General features: G+C 33.6%; 1 protein-coding gene across 8 annotated transcripts in view; it reads left to right on the top strand.

The window, feature by feature from the left end:
- Positions 1-26,941, top strand: part of dnc (phosphodiesterase dunce) — a 212,451-nt gene that overhangs the window by 88,064 nt on the left and 97,446 nt on the right. The window contains exon 1 of one of the 8 annotated variants that reach the window (XM_018459684.1): positions 15,821-16,110. The exons of the other annotated variants lie outside the window; for them this stretch is intronic. Within the exon in view, the coding sequence (XP_018315186.1) occupies positions 15,875-16,110 (236 nt within the window). The 5' untranslated portion in view covers positions 15,821-15,874. Of the gene's footprint in view, positions 1-15,820; positions 16,111-26,941 lie in introns of those variants that run through there. 8 annotated transcript variants of the gene reach the window in all.

Consider the following 26,941-nt stretch of genomic DNA (forward strand, 5'->3'; position numbering starts at 1 on the left):
AATGTTTGCAAATATGTATATACAGTGAATGTAAAATATTCTACAATAAATCTTCTTTTATAAAAATATAAAAATTTATAATAAAATGGGATGATCGCGTTGTTATCATCTACATAAGTTGATTAAAAATTAATATAATATCAGATGTACCTGATTTTTTAAAACGACGCTAACGTCCATAAAACAAGAGACTATTATATTTTTGTCTATACTACTAATTTCTCGTATATTTTATATTATTGTTACTAAATATTGCCTATATTAATTAATAATATAAAATATTGATTAAGTACTATTTAGGCAACCAGTACGCATTTGGCAACTCTTTCCTATAGTCAAATAATGAGCTTATATTTATTTGACGTAGCATTATATAAACAAAATTTTGTTAACGTTTAATTATAAAATGGTATTGAAAATTAAGAAGTCGCGAAAAAAGAGAGTGCTCAATTAAATTTTCTCTTAAAACTTCAATTGACCAAAGCAGCTGTAAATAAAATTTACACTAAAAAAAATGCATGTAATTTTAAATGGAAATTACATGTTCATGACTGGAAAATTACCTAAATATGATTAGAAATTACAATTTCCAGGAAATTTTCAATCATGTTTAAGTAATTTAGATAATTTTCCAGTCATAAACATGTAATTTCCATATAAAATTACATGCATTTTTTTCAATGATATCAACAATACAAAAATAAAATATACATCTAGGATTTATTACGTTTATTTACAGCATTATCTTCTGTTATAACGTTTTATAGTGCAGTTTGCTATATTGATTAGGGCACACTCACAGTTTTCCTAACGAATTGCATTAATTATGCAAAGTTTTTGCCGGTTGTTTCTCCACACAAGTTATTTGCAGAATTTTAATTTGCAATTGAAAGCAAAGTTAAGTTTATAAATTTTCTGTGCAAACTTGCAAAAATATATTAAAAATACAAGTCTGTATTGAAATATAATTGAAACGTATTTTTCAATTCTTTAAACGAGTTTCTTCGCAAAAGAAGTTTTTATATGAAAAAAATCCTATTTTCGCATGTCTGTATTTTTTTCGCGATTTTCCATTCAAACGTACTGCGGTTTTTGCAGTGCCCAAGGTATGAAAGTCGTCCAATTACCGAGCGCTCGTGTACGCTTATCGAATCCATGGAAGTAATTTGTAGAGAACGTAGTAACAGTTATTGTATTCGATGATTCAGCAGTTGGTGATTAAATCCAGACTGCCGCTTCACTTCGCGAACTAGTTTCCTTCCTCTCTGGATACACCTCAGAAGAATTCTCAAGACAACCTCATCTCCGGCATTGGCACCGGTCCATTGTTTAGTTGAAGGGCGGTTTCTCCGCATGAGGACTTTCATCGATTTCCTTTTTCTTCTTTATTCGCCCATGCCGCTTGAGATTAAGAATTTCCCTTCTGCAACCGCACCGTAAGCAGCGATGCGGGTAGCTTATTAAGATCTTCTATATGATTGGAAACTTACGTTGGAAACTGTATCGATTGAATCTGTTTTATATCGGAAATTATGTTAATTATAAAAATTTAGGCATTCGAATATCTTCGCGTTTAGTAAAAATTAATTTATAATTTATATGTTTATATTATATTGAAGTTATAACAAAAAATAACTTGCTCTAGTTCGTAACCCATTATTGATTTGATTTATTAGTCATTGAGCCTTGGAATTATCGGTAATTTTAACTTATATGGTATATATTTTATCTCTTAATTTTTTTCTGATCTAGGAAGACGATTTGTTTTGCTATTGTAAAACATGATCGTATAAATATTTATTGTGACGTGCAACATGCATTTATCGTATTGCATAAGAGATTTTCCATTTTATGTTGAAATAGATTTATCGCGTCGAGTAAACGAGGTTTTGTAAGTGATGTAAGACTATCATTCAACCGCCATCAAACGGCTCACAGGGGAAAAGACAAGTTGTCGCAAGACAAGTGAAACTGGTCGATCAGTATCCGGCTTGTAGCAACCTTCTTTATCGATAGTTACTGCTCCCACCGTGCTATTCTGTCTGGCAAAGTCTGAAATCGTCGATTCGTATATCTGTAGAGCTTCATTCTACGTTGCCTCGTAGTACCTCAAACTGATGTGATATCATTGATTGAGTATCAATCAATACGAATAACACAATAAATTGATTAAAATGCGAATTATGAATTCCTGATAAAGATACATTCTCTGCATAAGTTAAGGTAAATGTAACCGTTTAAGCGTTAAGTTCTCATAAATAATACAATTTATAATATCAAAAAGGTTTATAATATAATAATTTTGTATTCATTTGAAAATTCAAGACTCCCTTAAGCAAGGAAAAATCATTTGAACCCATTTATAACAATTATCAATTAAAATATTTAAATAAATAATAGAATGCGTCAATGTACCAGTGGCCGGACAAGCCAGTCGAACACTGAGACGTAATTGTGTCCGACCACAATTGGAAAATTAATATGCTGACGGAAAATAATATAATATAAATAGATGTTTAATGACAAAAGACAACTAATTCAAATTGATCTTTAAGGTAAAAAAAGCATTTGAGATTAATATTAATTTAAATAAATAAAGTTTTGTGTAACCGTCCGGACATAGGTATTGTCTAATCTCAATAACTGAACATACTTATGTCCGGACATAACCTATGTCCATTTACATAACACTTTTTATTTAAGTAATATTAGTCTCAAATACGCTATTTAAAATGTAATATTATAATTTAATTGTAATCTTTAAATGTAATTAAATTATAATACTGTAATAAAAAAAGTATTTGAAATTAATAATAATAAATTTTATGTAAGTGTCCGGACATAGATACATGTCCGAACACTGGAACGTTTACCTTAATAGGACTAACAATAAGAGTATGTGCACAGCTTTGGACGCTTTCACTTTGGCAGTAAAATCGATCACAGATCACATGTCATATATAATTGAGTACAAAGAAAATAACCGTCTTCAAGCTCATAGATTAAACTTTGCGATGTTACTTCACGCAATTTAATTTTTTGAAATCAAAGCGAATCTTATATTGTCAATTTCAAACGGTTTGATTTTAATGTTTCAAGTACGCAGGATGTACCCTGCGAACACACTGACTTCCTGTACACACATGCGGTTTCATACATTGTTCCTAAATTTCCGATAGGGTAAACCTGCTATATACGCCGCATCTAAGGGAGATTTAATTTATTAAGTACTGTTTACCATGTTTAAGGCAAATAAACTATACCAGTAAAAACTTCATACTTTCTACTACTATGAAAAAAATATTAGGAATCCGAAATATTTTTCATACTAAAAAATAAACTTTTTGAAACCCTTGCATTTTTGCCATATATCCTATAGGGGTGTGATATATAACTACTTATAGGGGGAGGGGGGATATGTACGGCTCATGAACAATTTATAAATAATGGATATAAATAAAACGTAAAATAACACAATAACTTATAAAATGCGTTTATAAAGTTTTATTAAGGAATAAAAATGATAAATATGTATATGAAGTAATAAATAATTATTGCAATATTTCTACATATATTAGAAGTGTTATGACAAGAGGTATGTATTTCATGTAATGCGTTTATTGCATTTAGTGTACTGATTTCAATCTGCGCATTTTGTATGCTTTGGGCATAAATCCCGCCCGTTAAAAATGCCGTATATCTCAAACAGGTGGGATATACAAGAGACAACAAACTAAACAAAGAATACGAAAGCAAAGCACTTGTATTTTGCTATACAACATGCTTTATTATTCCTCTACATGTATGTATCACGAAATAACCAGTAGGTCTTTTTTACACGCCCTGCAATAATCGTTTTATGCAGATTATAATTTATGATGGCGCTACTTATTACAGTGACAAATCGATTCAACTCACAATAATTTCATTAATATTAACAGTAAAAAGCTGAAATTATAACTCAATACTAATATAACATAAAGGCATGTAACAGAGTAGTCGCGAGAAAATTATCCCCACTCCTTCTATTTTTTCTGACTTCTGTGGCGTAAATCCCAGTGCGGCGTATTTACCGGGTTTACCCTATTCCCTGATAATCCTGAGAACCCGAAAAGACCACAAAGCCACTGCCTTTATTACAGTCATATATGACGTCAAGCATTCCAAAACCACGTTCAATGTTGAAATAGATATTATATATATGAGAGAGAGAGAGAGAGATTTAAACGCCGAGATCCGTGAGTATTACAAATAATTCATAATCTGAATTAAGAAGTGAAACACAGATGCTTTTTTACGATTTTTGAAGATTGTATCTTTTACATATTTCTATACATATTTAACATTTACGTATTTAAAAAACAGAATGATAAGAATTATAATTCAAAGAAACTTAAAATCTCTTTTTCCTCTTTTTTAAATTGCACGTTTTATAGAGGAGTGATTAAGATATTTAAAATTCTCTCTCTCTCTTTCTCTCTCTCTCTCTCTCTCTGTCTTTTACTAAATATAAATAAAATGATCAACAATATATATAATAATTAATATTTATTTATAATTATAATAAAATTTGGCTCATTCGATTAAGATAATGCTGATTGAGCGCTCCTTCTTTTTCATATGTGAAACATATTTTTTATGCATGTATCTGTAATGTAAACTGGACATTGACCAGTTTCGAATAATTTTAAATACTTTGCTTTAGCTGCATGGAAATGATAATAATCCGTACCTTGTACAATTTATGTAGGAATAAGCGTAAAACGCCCATAGAACTTCATTATTTGACGACTAATTTGTATGCGTCACTGATCTGCAACTGATAAATAGTATCTTGCATATCGTATGACTTTATAACGATGAAATGATTAATAAGCACAATGTAACATCTCTGTATAAAATACATTTTTCTGGACACTTATTTTCTCTCCAGAACGATTTAGATATATCTTGAAATTATAAATCTCATTTTTTAAATAACTAACATTATCTTATAGCAAATCTTTTCACAGGATTTAAATTCCGATATAAATTCCGAATGATTTTAGCACACGTGGAAAACATTCAAATGGATAAAACCATTAATTTACACGGATAAAAATGTTACAATACATGTTATATGAAAATTAGTACATCTCAATAAAAACATTATTCCTCTTTTCTGTTGCAGGTAAGTCGAGGTGATACTACTATTAATCTGGACAATCGCGTTGCAAGGTCGCATAGCTCGGGGAGTTTACGTAAGTTATACGCGAAGAAATATCCGGCTTAATGGTATCCGTGTTTCTATCTTATACATATTCACAAACACGTTGTGTCTCTACAAAACAGGATATCGGCACTTAAGTCTGTACTGATAGCAACAGCTGCTATGCGTTGTCAGTGAAGAATTGCAATTTTATTACTTTGGATTTATTCCAATTTCTTTCTGCCATCGTCCTATATAAACTGAGGCAACACGTGTACATACATGTACATTTAAAACACGCCAGCGAACACCGCGGCAAAATAGTGGAAAAAATCTCGGATTTTCGTGAAAATCTAGGATTTGCGTGAAAATACAACGTTGCGACGAACAGCTACTATTTTCAAACGTTTCACAATTAAATTGGAGGTCGTGATACACAGGAGAAATACAACACGTCGCACGACGGTCACCACGAAATTCGGTCATCCCAATATTGTGCGTTGTCCCGCATCAGCCACGTCCACTCCGAAGGTAATAAAAGTCCACGCGTCGACAGTGAGTGCGCGAATGTTTGTCGAACTATCGTCGAGTGCGATCAAATCTGATTTGTACACACCCACACAGCGCGCTTCAGATACGTCTGTGTATACGAACGCCCACGCGAATATCTTAGTAATACGTAGCCACACACGAGATATCACGTCAGATACACACAAAAAGGGAGGAACGACGACTCGTATACCCGAGAGCACAAGCGATATGAAACGTATGTTTGCGCGCCAAGGCGCGAAGTTCCTCATGTTGTTTACTTTGTCACCCGAGGGGACAAGATATTCTAATCGAATTAGACTTCTACACAGTTATCTTCCTTTTGCGGATGTCGCCTTGAAATTTAGCGGGTCCTTCGAAGTCGGAGTAATCGGTCATTACGTAAAACTACGTCACGGTATTTGGCCGCACGCTAATCCGAACGTTTATTTGCACGTTCATGGTTGATTCGTTAAGCAAGCAAAAACAAGCGTTTGCTCGGTTTTATGTGTGCTACGTGGTACAAGTACACCAATACGTACACCCCAACGCGTTGTTTTTTAGAGTCAAGATTTAGGCAGGAGAGAAAGGTGTGTTTTTTATATATCTCTTTTTTTCTTTATATATTTTTACAAACTGTTTTATTTGGCTGGCTTGTGTAGCAGGAACAAGAATTCGAGTAACAGCAAGCTTTGATGTCAAGACTATATCAGTGAAATTGTAGACAACGAGTTTATTTCTTACCGATGTCTCGTTGCCAAAATAATCCACGTTGCACGAAGATGCTCTAAAAATGTCATTTAGATACTGTTTCCTCATCGCGATATATTTGATGCGGAACCACAAATATTCAGCATGTAGTAATAAATTTTGCGGACATTGTATTTTATGGATTATCATTAATTTCTACCGCGCTATTTTCAGGCTCTTCTTTAATGGCTCGAACGTGTTTAGCACATTGCGTGATCTATATATGTGTGGAGAGGCTTGCAATTCCCGCGCATTACTCGTGGTATGCGACACGTAAAACTGGTTCCGCGCATCAGTCATTTGATAATTTAGACGTGCAGAAAATGAATTCAACAACTTGATTGCACAACGTTTCCCGTTGAAGTAACAAAATAATATTATCCTCCTCGGCTCGCGAACTCTAAACTAGTTTTACATAGAGTTTTATTTTTCTTAGGAATTCACAACTTGATTAATTGTCAAAGGAATGTAATCTAAAACTTTATTTACTTCACTTTACCAAGATTTAACATTGAAAATTAAGAACATAAGATAGAAACCTAATTAAATGTAACTCTCTACAGCCCCCCCCCCCTAATTAAATTTTTTTAAAAGGAAGTTGTTTCTAAGATGATCAAGGAACGATTTTATTCGGAATTTATTTTTCATTTCGTCAACATTTTGTCGCTCCAAAGTCGCTCATACAACGTTTGGAGTTGTTTCGTTTATCGCAACAATTCACGATTTTATTTTTCCTCGTACCTTTCAAGTGAAAGTGGTCGGCCGCGAGTCAGCCGTCGCCTAAAGGATCACCTAAAGATCTTCAAGTAAGAGATTGGATACCGTTTAGACAACTTCTGGTCCGCCATATTTTTTAGGACCTGTTCAAGATCGCGTTCTGACGCGGGCGCCGAGAATCGACGTGTCGCGACGTTACGTCTATGGTAGCTCCGAATTTTTATATGGAAGAACTCTATCAGAAACATTATAATAATCGATCCTCATCCCGCTCGTTGTATCCGGCGATAATAACCTGACAGTTCGGTAGTTCCGCTTGAGCGAGTCGAACCTCCATTTTGCCTATGTCGATCCACTCGTGTCGCCCTCGTGAATGTGCGGTCGAGGTGAAATTCTTGGAAAACCACGAAAAAGCGACTTTCCGAAGAGATAGTTTTAGTACCAATAAAGTTTTAGTGCAGCCTTCGTAACTCCAACGAATTATGTGGGTTACTGTAATAGAGAGAGACTTTGCGTGACAGTGCGTGTTGAATCGCAATGGATTGCGAGGTATTAATTTAATGTTCCTTGGATGATTCAACGTGAAGAATAAAGGTTTGTCGTGCCTCTACGATCGAGCAAAACACATCGCTATTCAACGCGATGTAGATTTCTTTCCGTTTACGCTCGACAGTGAAGATAGTTTTCATTTGAGTTGTCGGAAAGGACGTCTCATCTTTATATCGGCTGATGACCTATCTAGATAGGAGGACTTCTATTAACCGACAAAGCGGAATTACGTATTTGAATTACAGCGGTCTACAATGACCGCTTCAAGGCGATTCCGACAACTTCGCCGCCATGTGAGATTGGTTTTCAAATGTGTTTTGACGCCGCAGACTGGCATAGACAAAGGTCGCAATCAGAGAACAAGCGTTGCGAAAATCAATATTGAAGTTACAAAGATTGCCCTAATTTATCTTCTAGTTTTAATAACGTAATAATGGTGCATATCTTATTAGCTTTCGACGGTGTTCTTTGCCAATTAATTAATCCAGAAGAAGCAAATCACTGTAATCTTAGAAAGTGTTTACAATCAAGCTGCGCTGCAAGGTAATTAGAGCCGGCCATTAGCGTCCGTGATCATCGGAGCTACGTAATTCAACTTTGTCGATGTTGCCTCCGTCTATCGGAATCTATCAATTATGTTAGAAAGGAACCGTTACCGAGTTATTAGATCTGTTCTGTTTGTTGCTTAAAATCACGCAAAGATTTTGCGTTTACGAGATAATATACATATATTCGTGTGTTGGAAAGAGAGAGAAAGAGAAAGAAAATGAAAATTCTGAGTGTAAAAAGTACAAGCAATACGAACAAACCTATTGTGTTTGTATTAGATTAGAGATTGAGATTTAAATTGAAAATCAATATCAAGTTTAATCTTATAGAACGGAAAAGCTTCTATTGTGGCAGCGTTCTTCTTCTATTGAAACAGCGTCGTATTTTTTGAGGCAAACAATACAATGAAATAATGAATAACGAATCAAATAATAAAATTAAATAATTAAATAAGTATAACAAATCATTGTTAAAGAAAGGCTGCAAGATTTTAAAAATAGATCCCTGTACTCTAAAGGTTAATTAACTTTTCTTGATTAGTTAAATTTAATTCTCACAGCGAATTCGATTGGATGCACTTAGTGCACACTGATGCACATTAAAGCCATCGTACACAGATCGGTTTAAAAATGTTTTAAGTATACTCTTTAAAATTTTTAGAGAATGAATTGTCAAGACTTTTTTTCAAGACTGATTTAATTTTCGCTCTTTGGAGTTCACTCCAAATTTCATTCTAAAGAATTTAAAGAGTAAATATAGAAAAAGGATTATAAATCCTCGAAATCTTTAATACGCTTTGTTATGATATTAGGTATAAAATATTTTTTTTCATAATTCGAGAAATATTTACATTTCACTCAGATTAAATCAGTGTATAACAGCTTTATATGTGCACTACTACGTCCAATCGAATTCGTTATCAATCTCAATCTCAATCTCTAGTCTGATACGAACTTTATTCGATCGTATGGAAATTAATCGATGAAATTTCGCGAGATGAAAATAAAAACTGTTCACTTGCTTCCTTTTTTTTAATGATACCCTTCTTCAGTAGTACATGTTGGTTTTGTACACATTTCTTAAACGGTTGTAAAAAATTAGATATACGTTAGAAAACGTATAAAACGTTTACACTGAAAAAAAATTTATTGAATTTTATTAAATATTTGTTTGACTAGTACTAACGAAATATTTACTTACAGTAAATAAAGATTTATTTAAAATAAGAAAATTATACTTAAATTACAAATAAATATATATTTACATTTAGTAAATATTTCGTTAGTACTATTCAAACAAATATTTAATAAAATCTAGTAACTTTTTTTTGAAATGTATGAACTAATAAGTGCTATCTAGGATAAAACTTAGCGACTCGCGTTTTGCGGTTGCGTTTCTCGCGTGACACGTGGCTGCAGCGTAGCGACGTGGTAGGGATAGATGCGCGAACTGGTCATTAATATATTACATTCATCAGTTTTTCTCACCATCGCCGCCGTTGTTGCCGCTGCCGTAATTGCAGTTGCGGGAGCGTGCGCGCGGCGCGACGCGGCGCGATGCAACTCGCGCGCCGGTGTCTGTCGCGTGACCGCGAAGCCGTGGCCCGCCAACCTTAGTTGGCGTTGACTCACGTGGATGTGCGGTGGTGCGAACGCGATTCGTCTCGTGCTTGTTGCTTTGAACCTGCACGCTGACATTCTTGAGACGTCGCTGTGACGTGTGGCGGCCGTACACGCTAATTGCTCGCGTTAATTAGTTCCGCGGCTAATCATGCGCTCCGCGTCTCGGCTGGCCGGCCGTTCGTTAGGCCACTTGAGTCTCATTGGCATTCAAGTATCCTCGTCGTGGATGAAAACTGATTTTCACGGTGCGTCGTGGTTTTTAACTCTAATTTTCCGCGTTGATATTATTGCACGTAGCTACATATGATTATATAATTGTATTATTGATTGTTTTTAAGAATTAATATACAAGCTATCGTGAAATACATCTTTTCTTGCTCGCGCGCGCGTTCTGGAATTTCTCTCAGCCGTTTTTCGGTTTTTCGGCCATTGAAAGTTTGATTTACGATTCAATTAAAATATCGGTGTAAATTATCTTAAAACGATAAACAAGAAATCGTTTCTCAATTATGTCGTAAAAATTAAATTGGAGTAACGCAAGATAAAAGTGGAGCCATGTCCATCAAAAGTGATTTGAAAATATGATTTTATTTATTTAAAGCAATGTGAAATTAAAGTACGAAAAGTCTAAAAGACAGATTTATTAAAAATCTTTTTTACACTCTCTCTCTAAAAAATGTGAATGTGGATTTAACAGTGTTTACACTATTTTCACCGTCATAAACACCAACATAGTGTGGATTAACTTCTGAGTCCATCCTGGATTTCAAATCCATCATGTTGATATTGATAGAAACACCAACATGCTGAGAATTATATACCGTATAGTGTTAAATCCCATGCTCATATTTTTTAGAGCGAATATTTGTGGAAAATCCATTTGCAAGAAGTCTATAATAAGATATTCGAAAATGTGTTTAAGCAGACAATTAAGATACGCGATATGCTCTTTAAATTGCTCTGCAAATTGCAAAGCGATAAAGTTCCACCATTATTAAGGCGTAATATCATATTTCTATTGCGAGATCGACTGTTGCGACTTCGTTTCCTGCGCTACATTGTACATGTGCACACGGTAGAGTAAATAATTTAAGCGTGGCTATAGCATATCGGTGTAACGAGATTTCCACTTTTATCCACGTTCTCCTTGTAGTGTTTGCGAATCATTCGAATACTGCGCTTTACGTTACCTAATTAACTCGGTCTTATTTAAATAGTAATTAAGCTTTGAATATATATTTATAAGAAATCTCGAAATTTTATTGCAACGAAATTCATATAAAGTTCATTAAATGATCATTAAACGATGCGTCAGCGTAATTAATATTTATCACAAATGAAGTTTTACCTTTAATCAGTTGATTAATAGAACAAAATGATTTATTTTGTACGCACGTATGCATTAATAATGATCATAATGATAAAAAATTACTTTTGCTACGTTATCGATTATGTTCACGTTCATTCATCGAAACAATTTAGACACACGCCAGGAAATCCGGCATGCTTCTCGATTGTGATATGTGACATACATCATTTTATCAACGAGTCATTAAGATCATTGAAGATTCAGTATTGTTATCGTGGTACTTATTTCATTGACCGGACGCTGACGTGGATAAATCAGTGACAGATGAATCGACGTCGTGCTACCGTGTGACACAAGACGGATTTGCAATCGCGAAGAGAGGACCTCGCTTTTATATTTTGTTCCTTTTCTTAGTTCATCCCGTGTCCATTTGAACGATGGATTTTGTACGTTATGTATTGGGATCTTATTCTCGAAAAACATCGCACACAAAAATATTTTAGTATACGTTACGTATATTATAGATTTTTATGTGTGTAGGATATAGATTTAAAAATGAACACAGAAAGAACGATTTTACTAAAAATTTATTATATAGATACAGATTTGAAAATAATTTTATTGGACCTTCAAAATAATTATCTAGGATGCTTAAGCTTGATAATAATGCTGCAAAAAATATTCTTCTAACAACTAATTTGATTGTTCGATTCTTTAAAATTTTTAGAGTGAATTGTCATTCTGAAAAGTGAATTCTCTCACTCTTAAAGATTGAAAATTGAGTCACTCTTTTTCTGACTGGCTCAATTTTCATTCTTTATAGTGAGATTTCACTCTAAAGAATTTAGGATACATAATTATTTTGATGATTCAATAAAATTATTTTCATTTTTGTATCTAGCTAAATTTTTAGATGTTTCAGCAAAATCATGTGAGCCCTAATCTATGTCAAAATTAGCTGTACTCGTAACATTTCGTGCGAGACTATTTCCGCGAGCTTTTTCTTTCCCAGCGGAAGTTATGATAACGTCTAAAATACTTAATATGCCATTATACGCAAATTATATACGCGCGCGTATGTATGTGTGTGCAGTGCGTCATGAATTTTTACGCAACATGTGAAAAATATGTGGATCAATCGCGGATATATGGTTTTCCGCACAGCGTTCCGAGTTCAGTAATCGTTTTGCGATTCGGCCGAGGTACTTGTTGAGTCGCCATCATACCGAAGGATATTCCAATTTTACTAATGGATTTTATCGACTCTTGACATAGTTCGCGGTGTGATACTTTCTAACCGGCTATTCGCCTTCGTTCTGCGAATTTTAGTACCTACGGCCGCGAATATTTCTGCATTGAGATACTCGGAAACAAATCGCGGTTTTATTACAGTTTCTTGCTTGCGATGTGCTGGTATAAAGCTTCGCTGCAATCTCTTGAGCCTAGAAATTTATCGGCGTTGTTGTATTCGTTTTTGTTTCTTTTTTTATGAAAACTATATCTTAAGACTGTGGCACATAAAAAGGAACGTGAGGCAGTAGAACGTAAGCAATAAACGAATCGGTCAATCACAATAGAGACGTAAGGCAATGACGTAAATAAATCCAAAATGTTAATTTATTTATTACTTATTTTTTTGTGTGCCATAGCCTTTAATCTGCACACAGATGTACGGTGAACTCATAAATGTGTAGAATTTATGTTCTTGTAATTAAAATTTTGTTTTGTAAAAGATGTCATTTCTGAAATATATAGGATTTAAAGTATGTCGTGGATTATTGATATTAATTTTAGAAGGAATTGTCTTTTGGAATGCGCGCTTAGCTCCGCTTGAATGCTCTGTACTTGAGCAGTGACGTCATTGGTCTACAGTACGAGTCATGTCGGTCACAGTTAAACAAAGAATTGCTATCAGGAGTTAATTATTTCGCTTTTAGCAGAATTTTTATAAAACATCAAAGCCATTGTCACTATCAAGGCAATAAGTTGCCTTTAACTTTTTCTATTTATAATTTCGTCATGATATACCTTTATAATTAACGTTACAAAAATATTTCCTCTTTGCAAATTTGCATACAAATAGTGGCCTACTTAATTATTAATTATATAAATAATGGCTTGTTCATTTATTAATTATGTTTTGCTTAGGTAAGAATATAATAACGAACAGCAATTGATATGTAAATTGAATACATTAATATTACAGGCTTCAATACCTCCGACGATAAAAATGGAGTTATTGCCTCAGGATATCGCAATGTGTTTTATATTCGCAATCAAAAAAATTCCGCAATGTTAGCAGAAATGTAGATTATGATTGAGAAGCACATATAACGTTCAGTATCTCACGGGCGATAAAACAATCTATTAACGAACCATTAAACTCGAGCACGTTTGAGCATTATAAATTTAAATGCTAAGAATCGAGGACGGTGCGACAAGGGATTCGTTTATGGTTATGGCGTGGGAGAAATATACGTCGCTCGTGCAGTAAATTTACGCTGCGTATACCGAACTCGGGCATTTAATTGTTAATTTATGATGGAGATCACTTAACGTTCATAGACAAATTCTGTGTTCTGTATATTATATGGCGCAAAACATAAAACGAGGCAATTTTCGAATAATACAATTTCGCAAAGCGGCTTCTGAACGGATTATATCTCAAATGAGTTTAACAAATCTGAACTTATAAAGTAATCTAATTAACTATACCTTAATAAACCATTACGAATATAATAAATTTCAAAAGTCTGTTATGTCAGCAAAAAGCATAAATTTACGCCGTGTCAGCACAGATTCAAGACCATTTAATTATTTTTTTTCTACCTACGATTTCACCTCGTTGGTGCCGCGCTCTTATTTGTAGTTACGTGTTTCGTTAGCACGATAATAGCAGAAAAGAAATGTCACGGGCGGTGATATTTCCATTGTGTCCGCCAATGCAACACAGATAGACTATTCTGCACTTATCGTTGAAAGGAACATTTCAAAAGAATTATTTATATTTGCCGAATCTCTTTCCTTCCTATTTACGTCATAAGTATGCTCTTGTGTATTTATGTTCCTGCATAAATTTCTGTATAAATTATTATTTTTGCCGTTTAGCACAAAGTTTCGATAGTTTTAGGTGCAGTGCATAATTTTTCAACAATGCCACGTAATTTTTTTAAGACAAAAGGGATAATAAATATAAAAGAAATGCTTCCATGCACGATATGTTATTCCATATAAACGGATACGTTTTTCCATCCAGTTCATCACATAGCTGTCGGCAACTTTCGAACAATAAATATTGTTCTTGAACGATATCGGCTTAACTCTAATAACAAGAGTAGCACGCGGATCAATTTAAATGACGTCAGATTATTGCGTTGTCAGCTTTGTTCAACACTCATATGACAGTTTCTCGCGGAGTGTAAAGCTTGTCACGTAACGTGGCCTATTTCTTGTTGTGTCACGCGTGCGATTTTCATCTTTGTTGAGCACTAATATGCTCTAAAAGAATTTATATTCATATCTATAATGAAGGAAAATGTAATTCTGGTGGAGTTTTATATCTAAAGTTATTATTTCTGAATATGATACATTGAATACTTTTGAGCATTATTTATATTTTATTATAAATGTTATATGTAATTCTTAGCTTTTTCTTTGCGTTTATAAACTGCGTTTATTTTAAATGCACGAACATATAAACTTGGCACATACTGCTCGAAATAAATTCAGTTGTCATAGAGAAAATAAATGTTAATATTTTCTAATGCCAAGGAAAAATTGCAAAACGTGGAAGATGATTCACGAATCTATTATATTTATTTGTTAGTTTTAGATAATTTATTGTGTGTATTTGAAAGCCGTTATTAAAACGTTAAATTAAAACTCGGTTATGATTTTAAATACCTTGATTTATATTGATAATCTACATTTTAATCGCATAAATTCTAATTATATTTATCTGTAAATAGTTTCAGAACAGCTTCCAGCTTTCTTTACGTATTTTTTTATTTATTATTCATTACTGTCATTACCTACAATTATAAATATTGAATGAAATAGATCTCTCAAAGTTGCATCATTAAAGTTACTTTAAATATACGCGATAGCAATTTGCGATTTAGGTGTCGAAATAGCAAATAAAAGAAATAAGCTGAAACGCGAATAAAAGAAAGAATGATAACTATTTTTAGCTCTTGATGCTGTTAAAGAAAATTGAATCGCTACATCTCTCATAATCTCGAAAAATTTCTCTTAGCAGAGAAGATTTCGAACCCCGAAGGAAATCTATAAGTTCGTCCAAGATGGACTGGATGTACGTGATGCATTCGGAAAACTCCACCGATACGAGTTTCATGCATTTTATGGGTGGAAAGTTTTACTAAAATACTAAAAATGCAGAAAATAACTTCTTTCACTCTCTGTTATCTATTGTGATACAACTGAATAAAATCGCCATGGCTTTGTGCTACAAAATAAAATTCACGCGCAAAAGAATGAAAAAATGGAACGGGCTTCTCTCAAATTCACTAAAAGATGCGCAGCTGCCGCCTCAGGTTGTTAATGTTGCGGAAAGTGAAATGATGTGGAAATAATCTCCGAATCGTAATTATCGCGTTTCGATGAAAGACTATCGGCACGCGAAAGTAAGGGAAACGCGCGAAGATGATCGCAGTGTCGCTCTTCATCTGGACGCTAACAAGTTTGCGGGATCGAACTGAAATCGGACTCGAGAGCAGGCGAGATTCCCGAAGGGACTCACTGTACAGTCGAGACGATCGGGACCGTGTGGATTCCAGGCGGAATTCCAGGGAAACTGCGACGATCGCACTAGCCATCATCGATCGAAGACGACATCGTCCTCGACGGCACTCGCGTCGTTATTATGTCGAGCGTAAGAGGTGAGTGGTATGTCGCGAATCGGCTGAATTTGACAAGATTCTGAATGATAAGAATTATGTCGCTCTAATCGGAAAACGATTAACTGGGATAGAGCTTTGAGATAAAAATTACGGAGCGCAGAAGAGAACGTGAGCTACCATATTACCGTGATTTAACGATCTCTTGTGGAAACTAATATAAAGTATTATAATCACTTAAGATGAAATGGTAATACGCCTATACATTCCTCTCATCATCGTCTCTTGAGCGTTGTGAAACGAGAGCTTATTGAGATGAGCTGTAATCGTTTAATACCGCTTTAAGATCATATCCACTGAGGTTTATTAAATTCGATCCCTTTTTGCCCTAATGCTAATGTAATCAATGTACTCTCGTGATCGTGGGAGAGCTTACCGACTACACGATGGAAATCAATTACCATCCGCTGTCCAATAGAGCAGGACGAGGTCACGAAATAATGCATTAATATTAATACTCGTTGTGGCTAACAATAAGATGAACATCACACATTATGAATTCTTATCGTTGTACTCCAATCATATTCAAGACAAATTTATTTATAATTTTTTATATATCTCTTTATATATATATTTCTTATCTAACAAGGGAACTTTTTAAATTGTTAAATTCTGATTTTAATGAAATTTTGTGTACATATAGATTACGCGTAGGCGATAATCCATTTGATATTACAAATGCTTTAAAGCATATTTTGATTGGTTTAATTAGTGAAATTCTTCCATTCACTCGATGAAATCTTCGAAGCATTTGTAGCGTTAAGTGGTAAACAGATGAATTTAGAAAATATCAATTATGACCAATAAATTTTAAAAAGTGAAATCACCCCTTATGTGTAGATATTAATTTTTTTTGTTATATCTCAAAAACTTAAGATATCAAAAAAAGTTTTGTATGAACGTTCTTATATGTATTAAAATTAGTATTTCTATTTCCTACGTCAATAATAATTAATAAATAAATTTTAAATAATAATTTAAAAAATATCAATTTTGTAAAGAGAGAGAATTATTTTTGAAAAATATTGATGTACATAAATAGAAGTAATTTTACTATAATACTTTCATATAACACATTTTTTAATATTTTGGATAGTTTTTAAGATATAAAAAGGCTGAAAATTATTTTACACAGGGCAATTTCATCTCTTAAAAAAAAATCGTTTATTGGCTAACTAATATTTTCTAAAAAGTCATCTATATTTACGTCATCTACATGTATACAAAGTTTTATTAAAATTTCGAGAGGTTCCTCTATAAACACAGTTTATCGATAAAACATCTCATGTGTGTATGTGTGATTATCGACGATACGTGATCAAAAATAATAGATAAGAGATTGGCTATTTTCCGCTTTATGAAGAAAATAAGAGTAAACTTTACATATTAAAATACATTATACACTTTTTTTGTTACACAGTTTCGCGGGAAACATGGTGAGTCGTCATATTTGCATATTCTCTCGATCGCACTTGCAATATTTTCTAGATTATCGTCTCGGGAGCAAGGGAGTTCAGTCAAAAAACCGGATTTTGCACAAGGAGCTCCATATCTACGCGATCATTTACATAATACTGTATTTACGCCGTCATGAATCGCGCACTGAAAGTATTTCGATTGTCTTTTTTATGACGCCTTCGGATATTGTATCTGCGAGCGTGCGAGGAGTTCTTGACACAAATCTGGCGACCCTGAATGATATGTAGATGATAAACGCCCTTAACAATCGCGTAACACGCTAACTCTTACGGATCGATATCACTACGCTTTTAAGCAAGATCCAGGCTACCAATCCAAATTCTCCAGTTCAATAATCTGGAGTCTGTTTTATACTTTCGCATAATCATAAAAATTGCAACCACTGAGATGACCATTTAAATTTCGGAGATTAGAGTTTCGTTTTTCTTCTTGTGACGATCCTCTCTGACGCGATGATCTTTATGACTTCTGCGTGTATACGTTAGATTTCGTTGTGCAATTTCGTTGTTGCGACACGAAACAAATCACACTGCACGCGCAACATGGAAAAAAAAGCATTCGTGGAAAACTTACATGACGAACGTATGGAGCTTAATGCTAGTTGATGCTCATTAACGGACGCCTACACACGGTTTTGCAGCTCCGGGAAATGGCGTTTGGCTTAAATTGCGTTCAGTGGAAAAGCCCACTGTCGACACGGTTCGTAAACGAGAGAGCGAACCCGCTCTGCGTGTCGAATGGGGATACATCAGGCCAATTTTTTATAAGTACTCTTCGAGAAAAATCGATATACCCTTCACACTCTCCGCAGATCTGCCCTTAACTCCGGCTTTTCTTGCTGCTCGACGTTTTATCGGCGCTCTCACTAAATCCCAATTGCTCCTCAAATTGATAAAACGTCCGCTATTTGCTCTTCTATCAATCGCGAGTTCTTAAACTTCGTTCTTTTCATTGATCATCGTTTATCACAATGCTTTATCGCGGTGAACGCACACTATACCTCGTCATTTACTCTGTAAAATTCATAACGTCAAATTACATTTAGTGATTTATTTATTTATTATACTCCCGATTTATTGACTTCACTTTTAATTATTTACTTTTAATTATTTCTGGAGGTCGCCATTACCCTTACTCAATGTTTCATAAATTTAACTAGAAAAATGGAGTTAAACAATTTAAATAAAAAAAATATACATATTAAATTTGATATAAATTTATTATTTATATAATAAGTATATCTTAATTACGTATTATTTATGTTGAGTTTTGTTATTTACTTAATGGATATGTTAATACTAACATTATTTACTTTAAAACTAATTACAGAAATGGATTGATTTACATTTTGATTCACATGAAAGTTAGAATTAACGCGATATTACTTAAAGGGATTGGGTTACCACTTACCATATTGCTTCTTTGATATCTGACCCTCTTATTATTCGGTGTATCACATTTTGAAAAGATTTTCACTAGAAAATCTAAGAAATTTAAAGCAAATAGAATCTTTGAATCTTGTAAAAGACAGCGAAAGAGATCAGCGTGAGACAAAAACATACGTTCATAGTACAATTAGAAAGATGTATATATACGTATGAAAACATCTCTCTTTCATTTCTTTAAAAAATCGATAGGAACAATACAATATTATTTTGGAAAATTTAGTTTAAAATTGGTGCCAGACTTAGAATAAGAATTCTTTTCATTGCCCCATGTTTTGATTTCATACGCCAAGAATGCTTTCTAGATCTTAATGCGATAGGGAACTCAAAAGAGGAAAGCGGATTTCTTTAACAAATCTGTCTTTTTCTTTCTGAAGCATAATTTCGTAAGTGATTTTATTTTATTTGTAGCTGAAGTTTCTCATATCAAGATTTACATTGAAACTCAATAAAACTTCAGAACTAAATTTAAATTTATGTTATAGTGCAAAAACACATAAGTAAAGATGTGTAATCGAAAATTATCCAAAATGATAGAGAATTAATAATTATTATATTTTTTTTTATCTAGTTTTCCTGAGATACATTTTTTCAAAAAGCATAAATCAATAATATTGTCGTATAGACTAAACAATAAAAAAAAGACTTTCATTATTTACATAAAGTTCCAGATATATTTTGAGTATTAATTTTAAATATTAATCAAGAAGCAGATTAATTTGTTTAATTTACAAAATGTTCTTTAATAATTTAACAGCCATTAATGCGTTCGATATAAATACTTTGGTTCATCGAGATTTAAATAAAATCACTATATAAATACAATACGTATCTATCTTTGTAATTGAGGACGAATTGCATGATTTATTCTCAAACTCATTTGCGTTAACATCTTTCTCTCTGAGCGGAATTATCTCTTTTACTGTTTGTATTAGTAAAACATTATCCGAATATATATAATTTAGTCACGTAAGTTACAATTCACGTGTAACTATTTTGGCGGAATTAAAGTAGCGGAATGTATGTGAATACAAATTTAGTTTATTTTCCTCGGTTTATGCAAATAAATCAGAACCGGATATCCAATTCAGTTTTCAATGAATTTCCTTATCGTTATTTTTCTCACAGGTTCGGAAAATCGAGACGTCCGTTACATTTTTGTTCACGCATGTTCACCCCGTCCTTTACCATCCATCACTCACCTATATGTCTTCGTGAAAGGGGTTTTTTCCCTAACCGTATCATATATCACCCCGAAACCGGCGCATGCCAATTCGAGATTTCCATGTAAACGAGATGACCGTCTCGTCGTCATCGTCGTGTTCGCATTCGCACGTAAACAGAATCTAGCGATCGATGGTGTACTCATTCTTGAATAAATGTGAATCGTGATTGCATCTTGTTTCCCACGTTACGCATAATAACGACTTTAATTAGTGTAACGAGGTTGTGGGAGTTGGCCGGAGCGGAAAGATATAAAATCGTCATATATGAATTTTTACACCCGCAATAAAGCATTCATTTAGCTTTTTAAAAACGAAACAAATGAGATGATAAAATATATTTGAAAGAGCTGATTGCCTCAAAAAGTGTTTCCGCGTATCTGCGTTAAAAATTCTGTGCTGAAAATTTAAACCGATGAAAATTTATATCCGTAATATCTGTGCGCGTGTATCTATCATTATATCCTGAATAACAAATAAACAGAAATAAATGAATTATGAAAGATTTGTAAAAATAAAAAAGTGTACCAGATATAGTTCGCGTTGCTGCAATTAAATTTTATTCTAGATGTATATAAAATAAATATTGGTAACACAATTTAATATACGTGGTGGATTTTTTACGTAAATCAGCGTCTTATTGTAGACATGCAAGTTTCATAAAGTACGAAAATGGTTTGCAAGAAAATAAGTCGATTATAACTACTCTATTAAATCTGCCCCCGTAGGCGTCAATATCTATTTTCTTTTTGGTGCATCCTCCCCGCACTTCTTTATCGCCACAATATTTCGTTACGGCCGATAAAAGTCGCGTGTATACCTCCATAAATACTCGGTAAACTTAAACTATAAAAGTTCATATTAAATTAAACAGCGCGGCGTGTTAATAAAACTACGAAGTCGTACTCGCGGCGAAGTTTACATACTCTGAAATGACGTACGTCAGGTTTAGATAAGTGCAAAAGTTACATCGACAAAGCGCAACTGCAATTTATAACGTCGTAACACTTCACTTTCATTTTTTTGCCGATCGTTTTGATGGCTATTTATTGGTTAAAAATTCCGCACATACATCAATCTGTATATCGTAATCTCTAAAAATATAATACGCCATATCGAGCAGATATTATATACATATTATAGATAAATATTTTGTGAAATTACCTATAATGGCTAAGACTTATTATTTTATTGATAATATTGAGTACATTCAATGTAATTAATGTAACTTACATAAACCCTAATAGATTTTCTCATCAATATATTTAATAAAGCTTACTTCACTTATTTCTTACAATATTTACAATTGGGCAGTTTAATTTCAATTCGATAAATCGAATCGTTTTAATAAATAAATATTCCATTTTCTGGAAACGAGATATTATCAACTCTTTACTACTTGCGTTCTTACGAGTTTTTTTACCGTTATATTACGTAATACATTTTATGGATAATTAGAGACATATTTCGCGAGGTGCAATTAGGTGATGATCGATTTTCCTTGTGATAAACATCGCTTTACCTGTCATTGTTCGTTCTTCCACTCGAGTTAATTCTTCAATTTGCGTCAATAAAATATAAATCAGGTCATCATTAATTCCTATTTATTAGATTTTCATAGTGATTTACTCTCTCGTGATTGTAAGTATTTTAAATGACTCGCTAACGATGTAGCGTTACGATAATTACAATTAAAATAATTATATACTATCATTACATTATTGATTAAAATACTTTGATAAAGAATGAGTGCACTCACGAGATAACAGTATATTTAATGTTCTCAGAGCTTTTTAACATTATATTTCTGACGATACAATTCAATCCCCAAGTATAATACATGCCGAATAATCGGGAATGTATTATTCTTTTGTTCCATCTGATAATCCCTTTTATTTTTCTGACAACGATCGACATCAATGCGTCGTTTATTCATTTGAAATAACGGTCACAAATGAAATTGTTTCATCTGTCATATCCGTTGTCTCTATTGTTCATCATCATATAACGTAGGAGAATAAAAGATCGTTGTCGTTGTTTCCTACACATACAAACGTTTAATCTTTCACAATTATTTTGCAGCAATCTCTTTGCGCTTTCGTTGCACCAGAGGAAGACTATGTTGAGTACAATAATCGAATAAGCGCGAAATCCGAAGACCTACGACGAATTTCTGTCATGTTTTATGGAAATATTTACTCGATTCGTTGCTTGCGTAATATTACAGTACTCTTTATTGCACTCTATGGAACATGCTTATACGATTAATGCAAATTTCTCAATTTCGCAGAAAACGGCAATTTTGCATCTGTGTACTGTTACAAAACCTATAACCAGCAATGAAATATAACACAGACATACAATGATTCTATTTATAATATCAAGGTTGAATCTCCTTAATTCCTTCCATATTTCATTTTTCCTGACATTGATTGATAATTGATTATTTGATTAAAGTTACTCGAATATCCAATGGAATAGCCTGCTCTCCACGACAGACGTTGCTTCAACAGAATTTTAATTTGGGGATTAGCTATAAAAATATTTGAAATTAAATAATAAAAGGAGAGAGAGAGAGAGAGAGAGAGAAAGAGAGAGATATTCGTGCGTCTGATCACATTTTCGCAAAGGAAATATTTGCTTCGGAGTTTGTTTGAAGAATCTTTGATCGAAAGAGAAAACACGAGGGTCTCTCGTGAGAGGGAGATAGAGAATTCCTATCGTCATTAGATAAGCGAAGTGCAAGTATATACATGTATATGTAGCAAACCGATTTCATTCGTCGAGAATGATCGCAGACTTCGAGAGCGTGATGCGCGCAGCTATACTGGGTATAAGCAACAGACGCCAGCATGGCAAGAGTCAGTTCGCGTCCGGCACGCGACCGACGAGGTTGGTCGCTCTTCGTGAAATAAATATCATTTTGAACTTTGTATCGACATTTCCCTGCGGCCTTGAAATATCAGAACAGTTGTCGGGAGCAATTCCGTCTGATTCCAGCAGTTAATTCGTGATTAGTCGTGATGTAGAGCCCTTGTGCGACTCGCAAACTTCGACGTTTGCACGTATGTGAACGTGAACGGTACTCCGATGCCAGCGCACTAAAGTTCAAATGTTTAACAATCTAATGACAAACTGTCGTTGAGTGCTCCCGTGAAGGGTGCTCCCGCGAGACCTCGAGTCGTAAATGCAGGATGGTTAAATCCAATCGATCGCTGTGCGCGTTCGATCAAGTACGATATTTTGACGCAGTAGTGTGAGTGTGTACATCGAGATTGTCATTTAAAAAAGAAAACAATATGTTTTAAAAATATCCTAAAAGCAATTATTAGATATATATCTAATAATTGCGAGGCCCTTTTCCATATCTATATACATGGAAATTGATCCCGATGAAATGAGTCAGTTATCACATATGTTGTAACTTATAATGTGGTAAATAAAAAATGTTATTCTTTTAAATTCTTTGGAGTGAAATCTCATTCTAAAGAGTGAAAATTGAGCCAATTTTGAAAAATGGTAGTTCAATTTTTAATCTTTAAGAGTGAGATTTTACTCTTTAAAATGAAATTTACTTTAAAAAGTTTTAGAAAGTACGCGCGCGTACGTATAGCTTAAATAATGGATAACTCATTTTACCGAGATCCAATTTTTCATATTAATTATAGTGCGAGGTTCTTTCTATAAAGGAAAATATGTATAAAGGGAACGTTTAATATCTTTTGAAAAAAGTAACCACGAGAATGTATGTAATATTAAACACGAACGATGTAATGGAATTTAGAAAATTTAATTTTTGTACTTTAAAGAAGCAACGTTGGAAAGATTTATCGAAGGAATAATGAAACACATTTATCGGCGGGGGCAAACATTGATAGCTTACGTCGAAAAAAAAAAGACTTTTCTTTTCATTATTCGAAAGCGATCCGAGATTTCTTCCACCTTCCATCGGCTTCATTAATTTTCTGTATATTCAAACATTTATCATAATCGAATTGTCATTTGTATCTATATCACGAATACATCAGCGGCCAAACTATTTGATTATGGTTGCGTATATTCCAGATGCAAAATTTGGAATGATTCCTGTGACTTTACTTTACGATTATTGCTATTCTGCAACGGGTAAGCAATTTTACATGTAGCTAAAGATATCTGAATTTTGTGCGTACTACTGTACGTTCTATATTCGTGGAAAAATTATTGAAAAGACTAGCTTATATAGAAAAAAGATGGTAATAACTGTATGGCATACACGACGAGTTACTTTAGCATTGATTCTGATAAATCGATTTTACACTGTAGCCAATGATTGATATAAGTCTATTAATTGGTATCCACAGTAGGGACCTAGGTTGCCATTGAATTTGAAACTTCATTGAGTTTGGCGTTGTCACGTAAATCCGTAATGAATTTATCCACAGGATACATACGTAATTGAACTCGAAATACGTAATTTGGACGATAAATAAGTTATAACGGTGTCCCGATACGAACCGAAAATATTACAGAAAATCGTAAGAGTAAAGGTCTCTCTCTCTCTGAACAGAAAGAATGTTAACTTCGCGTGTTGGTTACTCTCTCGATTGTGTGATTACGGAAGAAACTTTCATCTTCTCCAATTTATAAGAATCCTTATTGTGTTTTCTCAAGTTTATTGCAACTTGAAATCAGAACGGTCTATAACTGTGCTTTTGAAATCGATATACGAGCCGTGAGAAAAATGTCAAGTACTATATGGCTGTTCGGAGAACGTGTTATTGGTGCTGTTATGTCATTCTATCTTCATTATTCATTAAGCATAAAACAAAGAACGATAGCATTGGTAGCGCGTTCCTCGAACGCAGCCTATATTAAGCTGTAGGGAATGAAACGGATCTGACGACTTCAAGGATTCTGATATTTCTGTATAGTGAATGGAAAGTCAATTTACTAATGGGATATTAGTGAGTCGCACGATTTTTTTATTTCTTTATACAGATATTGTAGTTGTGATTTTGATAAAGTGATGTCGGTTAATCATAAAAGTATTTTTTATTAAATAATTTGCGCACTGTTTTCTGCGCCGACTCCTAACCTTTTAATTGTCTTTATTTAATTGTTTGAACAAGAAGAGTCCCTTATTTATTTTTATTTTATTTCTAATTTTAATACAAATAAATTTTATCTCATTTTATATTTGCGCTATTTATTCATCAAGACATCATCAAGACGTGAATAATTTTTTCGTGATTTTTATAACGCTATTCCAAATATATATATAGATATACTTTAAACGGTGTCTTTTTAATTCTGCATAATGTACTGAGATATTTCTCTAGGGGGTGTGCTGTTTGCGTACTTTCTTCTTGTCCTTTCCAATTTTTACTCATGTGTGTGATTTTATCAAGAGCGTACTAATTTCATTGCCCTAAGCACAAACTTTTGTATTACACTAATTAGCGTATTGCGTTAATGGCTGAGGTCTTTGTTCTCAGAAAACAATGTTACCTAACCTAACACCTCTGTTTCTATATAGTAACTTTATGGCAATAGCTTCTTCCTTTATTATTCTTATTATGATAATGTCATATCTTTATTATGCCTAGAAGTACAACAACGTACTTGAAATTTATTACTTTGAGATTTAAGTCGCACAGTTCTAATTATATTGCGGAAAATAAAAATAAAATATTTTCAATCTAAAAATAATCGTATATAATCTTGAGTTTTAAGAGAACATATTAAAGGTGACTTCAGACTCATTCCTATGGCGAAATTAGAAAAGTGCTCGACATCATTCGCATCGCGAGTTAACTGGTTTTTCCCCCTCTTTTCCTTTTTACTCTTTCAAAAGCACTTTTTATCTTCCAAGAAACAATTAAAGTAAATCAAAATATCTAATTAATGAACTAGAGATCACGTCAGAGATAAAAAAACAAAGATAAGATATTATATTTTACGAAGATAACTGGAGATAATAGAACTTTTAAATATTATCTATATCTAATTAACGTGAAAAAAGTGTTCCTTGCAACATCGTGACATTAAACAAAAAGAAAACTTTTACTGTAAAATATAAATTTGCAAATTGTTTCGCAGAAGATATAATAATTACATTTCCGTCTTCTCGGAAATCCATTTACAATCCGCTATCAGTGTAGCCTTTGCTCAACTATATATTAAGGGAAATCGACCAGTGAGGACTCAGTTATAAGTTGCTTCAATTAATCGTTCGGCGAAATCCATGACCGAGATTGTAACCAACTGTCGTCTATTTCGAGATAACGTCGCATATTCTCGTTAGGAGAACTTTACAGATTCTGTCAAGACTCAGACGCATCTTGTAGGATGTTCTTGCAACGCTTCATGAATGATGCATTTCCATCTTAGCGTTTCTCGCTCTGTTTACCCAGCGGGGATATGGCAATATGGATGACCGTCTGCGTTCTCTCTTTTTCTCTCTTTCTCTCTTTCTCAACTTCTCGGTGCTCTCAAGAAGGATGGGAATCAATTTTTCGAATGGCCGCTGGTATTGTCAACTTTGCCGTCTGAGAGATCGCTGTAGACATTTCAAATTGGCTAGAAAATGAAACGCGAAAGTCAGGGTCGTAATCCAGATGATGATTGGATGTCAGCATTTCCTTGAAGGAATTAAAAATTATTAGCTCGACTCTTATTCGGAAG

The sequence above is a fragment of the Mycetomoellerius zeteki genome, unplaced genomic scaffold, assembly GCF_001594055.1.
Source record: "Mycetomoellerius zeteki isolate Tzet28-1 unplaced genomic scaffold, Tzet1.0 scaffold85, whole genome shotgun sequence".
Taxonomy (NCBI): domain Eukaryota; kingdom Metazoa; phylum Arthropoda; class Insecta; order Hymenoptera; family Formicidae; genus Mycetomoellerius; species Mycetomoellerius zeteki.